This window comes from Crocuta crocuta, unplaced genomic scaffold (assembly GCF_008692635.1).
Source record: "Crocuta crocuta isolate KB4526 unplaced genomic scaffold, BGI_CrCroc_1.0 scaffold1, whole genome shotgun sequence".
Classification (NCBI taxonomy): Eukaryota; Metazoa; Chordata; class Mammalia; order Carnivora; family Hyaenidae; genus Crocuta; species Crocuta crocuta.
The window spans coordinates 2,009,065-2,023,112 of NW_027527930.1; the positions used below are offsets into that span (position 1 = coordinate 2,009,065).

A 14,048-nucleotide genomic window follows, 5' to 3' on the forward strand; every position below is an offset into this window, starting at 1 on the left:
AGGAGTATTTTTTCTAGCTTATTTTGCTGCTTTTAAAAATTTTAGCTACTTTTATTTATTTTAGGAAATTACAATAAGTATATTATTTGCAGAGACTACAAAATCAGGCCTCCATACATTTATTTGCACATACAGTATAGACATTACAATAGATGCCACACAGTCACCTGCCCTTGAAGACTTCACATCATATTTGCTACAAGCAATGACAAACAATTAACAACAAAGAGGACATGAGTAAAATGTTATATAAGTAATTGCAACCTAAAAATCATTTAAAACTCCCTACTAATTCTGCATCTAAATTCTACTAGGGGAAGTTCATATGAGGGCCACAACTTATAGGAGAGGCTGAAGAGTGACTTCCAGCAAGTAAATTTTCCTCTCTAGTCCTCAGTTTTCTTATCTATAAATCAAGAAACTTGTTCTAGCTCACACATCCCTTCTCCACTCCATGATTGTATAATTGTGTACACAATTATGTACACAATTGTGTACACAAACCATCTCATATATAAATAAGAAATGGTCATATATTACTTATCTGACATATTCCAGCTTAACAAAATGAAATTATAATTTATAGAATGAAAATCAGATTATTTGTTAGATCCAGCATATCTGTTCTCATACTAACAAAATGCATACTCTTAAAAATTCTGATAAATATGTATACCTGGGTGGCTCAGTAGGTTAAACGGCTGACTTCAGCTCAGGTCATAATCTCATGGCTTGTGAGTTTGAGCCCCACAACAGACTCTGCTCTCAGCACAGAGCCCTCTTCAGATCATCTGTCCCTGTCTCTCTCTGCTCCTCTCCCATTCATGTGTGCTCTCTCTCCCAAAAATAAACATTTAAAAAATTCTGAAAAATGAATTAAGGCAAATTCTAAATATAATGGTAAGATAAATCTGAATCAGGCTATTAATAAAAATATTTTGGCCATCTTTTCTTTTTTTTTCCTCTATATTCATTAAATAGATAAATGAATGGATAGCATTTTAGATATAATAAAATATTAAAGACCTTTAGGTATGTGAATGTAAGAAAATGATGTATATCAACAGTCAAAAGAGAAAAATATTTGAAGTAAGAATACCCTGAAGTTGTCTTTATGGTTCATTCCAAAGTTATTTTTCTTTCAGAGCCCAGTCTTGGATGTAATCCAATCACGATAAGCAGTGACTCAAGTATAAACACCTGGCTTATTCTTTTTAGCGCATCCATCACCCCAGCTTACTATTCCAACAAGGTGCCAGACATTTCTAGAGTCAGAGTAAGCTAGTGGTCCACCAGAATCAGTCTAGAAGAAGACAGGAAGACATGTTTCTTGTCCTGTCAAATAATTTCCTTTTACTGCTTCTCTGGACTTATCAGAAGCCTCTGGGTACTGAGAACAGTCCACTTTCTTTTGGGCTTAGAACTGTGGATCTTGGGTTTATTCAAAACCCAGGGCAACTACAAACCAGAATATATTGCCCACAGTTGCCATATGTTGGACTGACCGGAATTTGACTTTATAATAAGTTCAGCCTTGACTATGGATCAAAAGTGATTTGTCTGCTTCATAATGAAGCTTGAGGAATGGGTGACTTATGTACATGGTAAACCTCCTGCCACATTTGTGGATAAGGAAGAGACAGCACCATATTGTGCAGATGGCCCAGAATATAGGGCCAAATTTATATCACTGTGTAAGTATTATCCTTTCTTTGGATTCCTAGACTGAAAAGGCCATGAAGGCAGGGATTTTGTTCAGCAATGCATCCCCTGCATTTAGGCTAATGTCTGATACATAAGTGGGATTAATAAATGTCTGTTATGTGAATAAAAATAAGCTACTCTACAGAAATCATTAACACAAAAAATTTTCGTATTGATAAACACTTCAATTTGATTAGTACTTTGGAAGAAAACAATTTGATAATGTGTCTAGACATACCTGACAGGCATCAGCTTTTCCTGACATAAATCCCGCACATAGCATTTCATCAGTCACGAGGCCACCTAATGCATGTGGAGCATTGCAAACTTTGTTGTCAATAATCTTCACAGAAGCTTCTTGAAGTATCATTGGCAAGGGACCTAACGGCAAAAATTCTGTTTATTATGGGGATCTTAAACTTGGTTGTAGAGACAAAGAATATCTATAGAATATACTATATATTTTCCTGTATGTAGATAGATAGATAGATGATAGATAGATAGATGATAGATAGATAGATAGATAGATAGATAGATAGATAGATGATAGACAGATAGATATTTTTTAAACTTTTTGTCAGCAAGAACCAGGCCAGTCCTAGGGTAGACTAATCTCTTTCTGGTGTTCATTGTAGCTGACTCCCTCACACGTAATTCCAGATTTTCCAGTTCTTATTCCCAGAGACATTTTAGAAATCCAAGACAGTGCCAAGCTTTTGGTCCCAATACTTGCTTCTTTTTTTTTGTTTTGTTTTTGTATATTTACTGACTAATTGCATGAAGCAGTGATTGATTGGTTAACTGATTGACTATTGAAATAATTATTCCCATGAAGTGATTACCTTTTTACAGAAAAACTTACCATTCATATAAAGTGATCCCCATCCTGTAACTACAGCACTGGCATTTTCTGAAAGCTTCATTTTGGCTTCAGGAAGACAAATCCTACGAACGTACTTTGTAAAAGAGACTTCCTCAGCAAGCTGCACAAGGGCGATATCATTATAAACCCCAGGTCTGCTGTAATTTTCATGAAAAATAATGTTTTGGACTTTCTGTGTCATATATGTTTTATTTACTACAGTTCCAAAGTTGGCAGTCCAATCTCCTGAATTATTTTTCCTGGAAAACACAATTTAGTTAAAATATACGTAGTTTTTGAGCAACAACGGTGTTCATGGTACTCATTATCTCATAACTTTAAGGCATGAGGCTCCCAACCAACACTAGAAAGCACCAAATTTTAATTTTTAAAGATGCCTTGACATGGATATGTTACAAATAAAATGGTTAAAGGACAAAGCTGTCAGCCTCCCTGCAAATACTCCTAAGTAGAGTCACTGATGTCTTCTGCTACTAAAGCCCCATCCAGTTCCTGAGCAGTTGACTTAGGTAGGAATCATATGAGCGGCCTCAGTGGATCGGGCCCAGAATCACTTGGATTCCATGACCCTGCATCTTTGTACATTAAAAAATTGCCACTTGTTCTCACCCAATTACCCCATTATGTTTACCAAGTCAATGCATCTTGACTTCTAATTTAAATTTTCTGGTCATTTCTCCAGTTCCCCACTGAAACTTGTTCTCAATTTAGGACCTAACATACTGTCTAACTATTCTCATTTTCCCTCAAAATGTCAGATGCTGTTTTCTGTTTGTTTGTTTGTTTGTTGTTTGATTTTAATTTCTAAAAACTTCATGGAATGGTGACACTGTTCAATCCTTCTCCCGTTCTATCACCTTCAGTGACTCCACACACTCAATGTGTTTCTTAAACTCCACTCCCTTAGAATCAATTCAGGCTCCACCTCCTGAGATTTATATTTAAAAGGTCTGGTGTTGGTGGGAATGTCAACTGGTACAGCCCCTCTGGAAAACAGTGTGGCGGTTCCTCAAAAAATTAACAATAGAACTCCCCTATGACCCAGCAATAGCACTGCTAGGAATTTACCCAAGGGATAGAGGTGTGCTGATGCATAGGGGCACATGTACCCCAATGTTCATAGCAGCACTCTCAACAATAGCCAAAACATGGAAAGAGCCTAAGTGTCCATCAACGGACGAATGGATCAAGAAGATGTGGTTTCTCTATACCATGGAATACTACATGGCAATGAGAAACAATGAAATCTGGCCATGTGTAGCAACACGGATGGACCTTGAGGGTGTTATGCTGAGCGAAATAAGTCAGGCAGAGAAGGACAAATACCATATGTTTGCACGTATAGGAGGATTAGGAGGAACTTGACGGAGGACCATTGGGGAGAAGAAGGGGAGAAATAGTGGGGGAGAGAGAGAGAGGCAAACCATGAGAGACTCTTGAATGCTGAGAACAAACTGAGGACTGATGGGTGGTGGGGGGAGATAGACATGGAGTAGGGCACTTGTGGGGATGAGCACTGGGTGTTGTATGGAAACCAACTTGACAATAAACTATTTGTAAAAAAAAAAAACCAAAAACATAAAAGGTCTGGTGTGATGCTTTAAGATCTATACTTTTAACAAGTCCCCTGGTTACTGCTTTTTGAAAATTGCTTCAGAAAGACAAATCCTATAAACATGCTTTGTAAGAGACTTCTTCAGGAAGTAGCATCTTGTCAAATAGAGACATGCCCAGTCAACACAACAAATTTGCTGAGTGTGTTTTCTAATGGGGTTTCTTTTTTTTTTTTTTAACATTTATTCATTTTTGAGAATGAGAGAAAAAGAGAGAGAGCGCGCGCGCCAGAGCATCAGGCTCCAGGCTGTGAGCTACCAGCACAGAGCCCAACGCCAAGCTCGAACTCACAAACTCTGAGATCATGACTTGAGCCAAAGTCAGACACTTAACTGAATGAGCCACCCAGACGCCCCTCTAATATTTCTTTTAACAAACTTTCTCTATTTCAAATTCGCTCTTTTTGTTTGCTGTCCACAGAATGCAACTTGTGTTATTCCATCCCAAAACATCTGAAGAAGATGATTTCCCCAACCCAAAATGCATATTGTTCTTTCCCACCTACCCACCCAATCAATCATATCTTATATCTTTAGGGTCCTGGTCAAATCTTACACTTTCAGACCTCAGCTGGATATGTTCCCTTCTTCATCAAATTTTCACAGAACTTACTATCTTGTTATATATGTGATATTTACTACACTATGTTGCCTACTACTTTTAATATATCATATTTAAATATCTTCAGTTAGGTAGTAAACCTCTAAAAAGCAAGAAAAATAAGCACATAGTAACTGGAGTCAGATATAACAAGGCTCGCATTGAATTTCTGTTATTTAGGAACTGTATGAACTTTGTCAAGTTATATCACCATTTCTGAACCCTACTTTCCTCATCTTTAAATAGGTTAAATTATACCATCCATACAGAATTATTGTTATGATTAAATAAAATTATGTAAATAAAGCACTTAATATCAGGCCAAAGTAGCTTTTTAGAAAATGTGAATTGCTTCCTTTCACCTTTTCCTCTTTGACAAATTTAAATGCCTCTGCTGCCCTTTGGTTGTGCAGGTAATTCTGAATTTCACTTGGCTTTGGTGAGCATTCATGTATTTAGGTTAATCCCCATAGTTTACTCTAAATCTTACATTGAGTCAGATGTTCACACTTACGTATCAAAGCAGTGAGCTGCAGATAATAGCCACCTGCTACTGATCAGAGATGCCCCACAGTAGTGCCGGCCTTTCCATTGCATGCTGGCTTGCCATGGCCATGCCCCCACTAGGGCATTCTTCCCATTCACAATTCGGTTGCCTGCTATGAAACTGTTGGCTTGTCTCCCACAACCTGAAGAAGATGTATTCATATAAGAGCTGCTACCTTTGATTATTCTTTATGAGAAATACGTCTTAAAACATGACTTGAAACCCTTCAGTAATTGTCCAGAATCTCCTAAATAATGCTATGTCTTTCCTGGAATGTACTGTGGTCACAGTCCCTAACTCTATCTTGGCTTGGGTGACTTTTACTTATCCTCTTTTTCACTCTCAGTTATCTTCCAATGACTTTTACTCTTCTGTTTCTTATAAGTCTATCTCTCCAAGAAAATTGCAAAATTTTTGAAGGTAGAGACTTTGCTTCTTTATGTCTGCATCTTACGCAGCATATATAGTGCTGTCTGTAAAGCCCCATGTGGATAATAGATACACCATAAATATCCATTAAGTGAAAGAATGCATGGATGTATCTTGTGGGCAACATGATACTCTAAAGAGAATTTATTTTGAAGATACAAAACTATTTTTATCCTATAATAAATGTATTTGGGATAGCCTACTTTTATATTTTCTTATTATCCTTAGTTGTCCTTTTATTCCCTTTAATTTTTTTTTATATTAACTAACCCAGATATGATACTCTTCACTCATGATTCCATTCTTTGGAATCAGCTCTTATTTCATTCTTTTGGACAACTCCTTACAGAAGTTAAAATTCATTGGTCAGTGTTTTTCAAAAAGAAATTCCAGATATATATCTGATATAGCCAATAATTTTGAAAGACTACTATAGATTTCCACATGACATATTTCAAGATACTTTTTAGGAAAGTGACAGGGAAATATTTGTGAATGAGTTAAGTTTATCATAGCTCCTAAACTTACAGTTGTTGGTAAGGATTTCAACATTAGCCTTGCTGATTTCTGAAATTAAAACAAAACATAAAATTAATAAAATATCACCAAGCAATTATCTTCAATCCAAGGACATACATGCTAACTTTCCTAGCCCAATTACACCCAACATTTAAGTATTCAGACCAGTTCACATATCAGCTATCAGCCTCTCTCCTTTCTACTTGTTATATTTTGAACATCTCTTCACATCTCTACCAGGTAGTAAAGAAAAGAGGAAAAGGAAATAAAAAACAAAACTCTCAATTTTATGATAGTTGCAGTAAAATATTTAGTAAGATAACATTCTCACTAAAAGAAGCACTGGAATTAATGATCTTTGGGTTTATTTCCTTATGATAATTCTCATCTGAATTACTCCAAGTTACCTGTAAAGAAAATCTTTCCAATTAAACATATTTCATTGAGCTGTCCTTTTCTTTAGAGTCATCTCACTACCATGACTGAATTAGGAAATTTTGAGAATTTAACTTAAATTCAAGTCTCTTTCTTATTGGGAAGAGACTTTAGAGACAAAGAGAGAAAGAGTAGGAAACTACAAAATACCCACTAGCAATTGCTGACTTTAAATCTCTAGAACAGAGAGGGGCAACCTTCTTTCCCACTAGCTCCCCACAGAGGAATTGTACTGTTCTTTTGAGAAGCTCTACCTCAAACTCTCTTCTAATGAGTGATCCAGTGATAACAGGTATTCTGAGGTAAAGGAGCTGTAACTGCCAATTGTCAGCCTGATAGCTTTAAAGGACACTAGAATCAACTGTAGGTCTGGAAGAACCACAAAACTGGGTTCTGGAACCACACACTTATCACCTAACAGGCCTTTCAGCAATCCAAATGAGAGTTTCAAGACCTTTGCCGGACCTTCAAGATATTTACAGACTTCATTTTCTGTACTGGGGGAAAATCCTATCATTTATCATTTTCTTCCCTTGTTTTCTAGGAAATTATTCCAGGAAATTGTTTTTTCTTTGATAATATCATTTCCATTCTTCCACAAGAGCAGTGAGAACTCCATATCCTCAACCTCCTTCTTACTCTAGCAGTCTCCACACTGAATGATCAAGTAAGCCTTAAATCTGTTTCCTGAAATGAGGTCCTGACAGGAGTAGAGGGAAGGGAGGAATAATGCTTCACTTAGGGTCCTTCATTCCCTTTTTCAACCATAAACATGAAGACTTCCAAGCTTACATTCATGCCCATACGCTAGCCCTCACTTCTATTACTCTTCAAAGATTTTATGCCACTGTCCCTTCCATGACAACTCATTCGAAGGAGTGCCAAAATTTGAGAAGTATATTTTTCCCCAAAGCAAATTCCTGAAACTCCTCATTCATTTTTTTTCTAAAATGTTTTTTCAAACAGTCCAAACACCTAAGTAATAGAAAATAATGGAAATAAATGAAATATCTGTGAGTCTAAGGGAAGTAGGGACTGCATTCCAGGATGCCATGTTGTCTTTCAATATCTGATGTAGGATAGCTTTGATTTCAGTCTTCATGCTCTGCCTCTTTGCTGGAGAAAACTTGAATGTCAGCTGTAACTGTACACTTGAACCATTGGGATCAGGACTAGAAACAACAGAAATGTTCTAGTGTGTTGTTCTTTGATTTTTTAAGATGTCTTGCGAACACATGGAATTTCCCACATTTAATCATCATATTTCCTTTACGTATATATTAAAGAACAATACACAGATATTATCTCAGTATGTATAAAGTGCAAGTATCCCTAAAAATCTAACTGGCTCAAAGGTATTGTTCGTGGAAGATGTGAACTACAAACTAGAAATTAGAATAATTCAAACACACATAAGAAACTGAGTACTGGCCAACAAATTATTGGTGTAGGATTTTATTATAGCAGTAAAAACCATGTTCTTTTGCAGATATTTTCTAATAACTTTAGATAAAGAGATAAATGGAAACATAAATGCAGGACCAAAAATCGTTCAAAAGAGAACTCCTAGCATATATTTAAGAGCCAGTACTAAGCTTCTCCTTATAGTTTCTTATATATCTCTACCCCAATAGAACTGCACAATGAGAAAGCTCAGAAAGATAACACTAACTGAAAAAGAGAATCTCCATTATCTATATATTCATTACATCCTTTTTATTAGGAAAAGAGATTCATTCTGGGAGACTTTCAAAACAAATTACAATTTTAAAAAATATATCCACAACTCTGTTTTCAAATAATTATTATCAATACAAGACTCTTTGACGGTTTCTGTTTGTCTATAGTTAAATAGGTTAATTGGTTGGTTTCTTGGCAAGCTGGATTTTTTGTTTGTTTTATTTTGGGACTTCAGAATTTCCTCCCCAAATGGATATTGGCACTGACGAAAATACAAGTACTCTCCTTTATCGCTCATACTCAGTGCTCCATGATACCTCCTGCTTGCATCCCTCCTATCCATCCCCATACTCGAACACGCTTCAGAGACATATTTAGACAAATATTATCTTAAATTATTCACTTTGCTCCACAGTCATTATGGTGATTGTAATTACTAAGGAGACCAAAAGAAGGTTATTTTACAAAGGTATTGCCAGATGGGAATGGATGGAAAAAGAGGAGGCTAGTATGTGAATAACAAAACAATAAGGTTGGACTCTGTTTGCCACAGAGTTACAATTATCTTTCATCATAGCAGTCAATTAGGACTGGCTACTACCAACAGCTTTATAATTCTACTTCAAGTGTGGAGATGACAGATTTGTACAGAACAGTTACTACTCTGAACAGAAATTTGTTAATATCAATATTTTAATTTATGGAGATTTCTTTCCTTCTTTCTTCTTTTCCTTCTTTCCTTCTCTCTTTCTATTTTTTCTATTGTTGTTATTGAAAACCACAGTTGATGTGACATATCATCCACATCTCTTTCTATAATATCCTAATTGAATTTGTACTTACCGAAGTTTGATGACCTGCGAGTTGATATATTCTTTATATATTCTAGAATTTTGAAAAGCATCAGACATCTGTCAAGAGAAAAAAACAAACTCCATCATGTCTGTTTCAATCAAATTTATTATGAAATTATTAAAAGGAGTCTCTGACTTACCTTAGTCTCTATATTTTTGCTCAGATCTGTGCTGGCTTGTGAAGCTCCATATTCACAATTATCATTGTGTGTAACTCCAGAAATATGAAAATCACCTTGGTAATAGAAAGTCTTTCCTGTGAAATAAAGAAATACTCAAAGAATTTTAAAATAACAAGTAGACTCAAATCCCTCCATACCTTTGTTTCAAAATTAGCATTCGACCCAGATTTTTAAACTATCAGAAGGAGGGAGAAAGGATGAAAAGGGAAATGAAGGGGAGTGAATATCCATCCATTTTAGAAATGGCAACTACCCAGCATTCACGAAGTGGTCCCCCTCCTTTCTTCATATGATAATAGAAATCACTGCCCTGCTTAAGCCAGGTATACCCTCAGCATCCACGGCAGAACAGCGATCCAAGCAGCCACTAACAATTCACTTGAGTGTGCACTAGAAATGAAACCTATTTTTCATATGTAATCTAAATTCTTGATCTAGTAATTACCCAGTTAATCTTTCTAAGCACTTCTGAGACAGGAGACATTACAAACATTTCCTTTACAAACATTTCCCTTCACTTTCTGGATGATCTACACCCTTTTATAACTTTTCTTCTGCCCCATTTCATATCTGCCTGCTTTCCACTCTTTGAAGTCATTCCTTGAGGAATTTCTGCTGCCATCCTACTTCCTTCCAGCATATATGTTGGCTGGTGTTTGGTGAGCATCACAAGTCTCACATTCCCCATTCCTTCCTGTCCTCAAATATAAAATACCTCACCTAATATACTAAGGTCACTGTAATGTTAAAATCAGACAAGCCTAGAGGTAGTTCTTCCACGTTATGCATGTACTTTTAAAAATAGAAACTAATATGAAATGGTACTTTGTTTTGGTTAATCAATTAGCCATTCATATATTTTGAGAGCAATTGTACTTTCGATTCATCTTATAAAACACCATAGAGTCTCTAAGGAGTATTAATAATAATAGACTTTGAAACATATATCATCTCTGAGATGAAATAATGCATTATCCTGGGAATTAGAAATATCATTTCAATCTAAAATAAAACTTAGTTTCCTATATTACAGTGGTATTTCCTATATTTTTCCTTATGGCAACTGGTATATATGAGAAACAAATGCTAGGTTCTAGCTAAGAAGTTACCTAAGGTCATTCTGAAAAAATAATACATGTGAAGTTAGAGGAACTAGTTTAAGTCCTGCCACCTAAGGGCTGTGCCATATTACTTTAGCTTTCTGGGATTTTTTTCAGTAATCACAAAGACTAAATCACAATAAATAAACTCCAAGTTCCTCTTTCATACCACTTCATCATTTTAATTTATGAAGTCTTTCATCAAACAGAAGACTGATCAACTGGAATCTGCTAATTTTGTGTTATATCCAGTATGCTCAACTTGGTTATTTACAGGTCAGCAGATTAATTTGTCAAAGGTTACATGTGTCATACCCATATTCAAAGAAACCATAATGTTCAGATATCTGAGTCTAGTTATATTACTGAAAATCAGATTGATTTGAGGGGCAATTTTTAAGTTTATTTTACTTGATTTTTATTATTTTATTTTATTTTATTTTAGAAAGAGAGAGTGCGAGCTGGAGAGAAGATGATGGGGGAATGGGGGAGGGAGGAGAGTATGAATTTTACGTAGGCTCCACACTCAGCACAGAACCCAATGCGACCCTGAGAGCAGACCTGAGCAGAAATCAAGTGTTGGACGCTCAACTAACTGAGCCATCCAGGCATCCCACCCTTGATTATCCTTGTGAACTGAATTGTCCCCTTAAAATTCATATGTTGAAGCCCTAATCCGCAATGTGACTATATTTAGAGATATGGTCTTTAATAAGGTAACTAAGATTAAATCAGATCATGAATCAGGCCATAGGGTTACATCAAATTCTAGTAGCCTTGGAAGAGGATACACCAGAGTCCCCATCCCTCTCTCTCTCCTTCCCCAAAAACTACCCCCCCCCCCCCCCNCCCCCCCCCCACCCCATATGCTACAGAAAAAAAGGCCATATGAGGTGACAGTGATCTGGCACTCTGATCTTGGACCTCCAGCTTCCAAACTGTGAGAAAATGAATACCTATTGTTTAAGCCACTCAGTCTGTGGTATTTCGTTATGGCAGCCTGAGCTGAATAATACAATTATTTAGATAAATTGAATGAGAATTTACCTATACCCTACACTGTGGCCTATAAAATCATAGTCAGTTTCACAGACATAGCAATAGTCAGCATTTACATCATAATCTGCCACCATCCCAAAGTTTATAATAAAATCTTCTGTTTTAAGATAGAAATATGTTTTATTACCTTTATAATATATTGACTTAGATGCATAGATTGCAACACTATCTATATATCAGAATAACTACAGAACTTCTAAAAGCACACATGGGCAGGTCCTTCCTCAGTTCCATTGAATCAGAAAACATAAGAGAAGGGCCCAAGGAATGGACGCTACTTTAGAAGAGCTCTACAGGTGTATCTGAGACAAAGCCAGGGCTTAGCATTACTAGATAAACAATCTGAAGGATTTTTGAATTATTTATAAATTTCTGTGTAATCTTTTGGAAATAGTTTAGTTGAATAAAATAGTTAAGAAAGAGCTGAGTCAGAGTCATTTTTAGAATAATGATCTTTTTGGAATATTAATTTCTGAGGTAATCCAAGAAGTAGAAATTCAAAAATAATATCTTGAGCAACAACAGATATATTCAGACAGAGAAGCGAATTTCATACCGCTTGAATGAAAGATTATCCTAAGTATCATCCAACTCAAATTGTTCTTAGTATTAACAAAGACTGTATTGGTTCCTAAGCCAGAATCTGAGAGAAAACCTATCTTCAAGTTGACAACAGAGTTTGAGTGCCCATTTTTACTTCACAAGGAGTCTAGTTCAATTAACTTCAGTTAATATAAGCCCATATAGCCTTGTATTTGAAATGGTAGGTGGTTCACCATATAGAGAAAGTCAATGGCAAATTCTCATCCCACACATGTCCTGCTTAAACCATGATGCCTACAGTTCTCCTTTTATCTCCTGTTCATGAATGCATTGGTTCTCCAGAAGAAGGGGCTTATTAAAATGCAAATTATATTTTGAAAGGATAACTAATTAAGCTCATGGGCTTCTTCACTGGGCTTGATTTGGTAAATTCAGAGCACTTTCCTCAAGGAAATTATATAATGGATGTTATTCTTTAATGAATCCAGGCTACAGAGAGTGGGGGGACAAACATGGCATGCAAGAGACTGTGAGCATACATGACCCTGCTGAAGGACAAGTTTTGAAATTGGAGATCAAGATGTTTAGAGAACACAAAGGAGAGGCCAGAATGAAGGAAAAACTAGAATTGTCACTGTATTAGGCAAAAGTATCCTACACTTCATTATTGTATAGGGTAATGTATTTCAGGTGAATAAAACAGAAAATCTTTTGATAAAGTAGAATAATCACTTAAATGTTAAGGTCTAGGTTCATGCTCATTTATGACACTTAAAAGCCTGTGATAACAAGCATTTGACTTTTCTCAGTCTTGGGTTTTTGCATGTGAAAACAGAGATAGTTAGTAAAATCTACCCTCCCTCACTCAAAGGATTATTATGAGGGCCAAGTGGAATAATGGATGTCAAATTTATTTGAAAATATTAAATAGGTACACAGATTTAAGGGTTTATTTTTCTGAAAGTTATAAATAGAAAGCAAAACTTTCTGAGTGTAGTATTAAAATTTTTTTAAGTAACGTCAAATTTATATAAACATTCAGCCATTCAGCCACTTCTATTATCTGCTATTAGATGAGCCATTTGTGGATTATCCATTCTTATTTTGCAATTATATCTTAACCATCAGAATTGATCCAAGAAGAGTAGGGATTACCAAGTTTTTAGGTATATTTACTAAAAGTCATAAGAGCTCAACTACTAACCTGCTACATATGTTTCTTTATTGACAATGCATTTTGGCATCAAAGTATTGAGCTTTTCAGTCTTGCTGAAGGAGGCTTTCAATTAAAAATTTTTTAACTTTGATATTAAATAATAGAGAATAATTATGTTGGAACATAGTTATAGATGAGAAAACTTCCATTAAGAAATTTAATATTCGTATTGTTTCTTATCAATTTCTAAAAGTCAAGGAGATTTAGTAGTAAGGGTGTAAATGTAAAGTAATCAATACTGACCAACTGCCAGAAAATGAACAAGGAGACCAACAGTTACTCCCAAGATTGCTGTCACTCCAAGAAAGATAAGAATTACCATCCATACTGGCCAAGATCTTCTCTGGGAGAATAGACCATGCCTATGAAAAGAAGAAAATGGCTCAGATCAGAAGGGATAGACAGTCTAAATTTACCTGGCTCTCCTTACCTCATACAATACAATTTATAATTTATGATTAGGCTTTTATGTTAGTATGAAACATAAAAGGCTTAAACATCTCAAAGAAGATAGACTCTAATGTTCATTCCTTTAACAAATCATATTTGACTTATTAGCTATGTTAGATTCTAGGGATATAGCAGTGGGTAAGATAGACATGGTTTCTGTCCTCATGTTGCTGAAGAGAAATTAATTTGCTCTATTTATCTAAAGCAGGTCACAAAACGTTTGGTGTGGTCTG

The 14,048-nt window shown here is 35.7% G+C and overlaps 1 protein-coding gene across 1 annotated transcript; it reads right to left on the reverse strand.

Annotated features, from left to right (window-relative positions):
- Positions 1-1,186: 1,186 nt before the first annotated feature.
- LOC144220648 (transmembrane protease serine 11B-like) lies at positions 1,187-13,687 on the reverse strand. Its single transcript, XM_077750944.1, has 9 exons — positions 13,609-13,687; positions 9,406-9,521; positions 9,255-9,322; positions 7,707-7,903; positions 6,306-6,344; positions 5,316-5,490; positions 2,567-2,826; positions 1,943-2,085; positions 1,187-1,303 (listed from the first exon to the last, which is right to left on the reverse strand). Exons 1-9 carry the CDS (start codon positions 13,685-13,687, stop codon positions 1,187-1,189), a joined length of 1,194 nt encoding a protein of 397 aa, XP_077607070.1.
- Between the last annotated feature and the right edge of the window lie 361 nt (positions 13,688-14,048).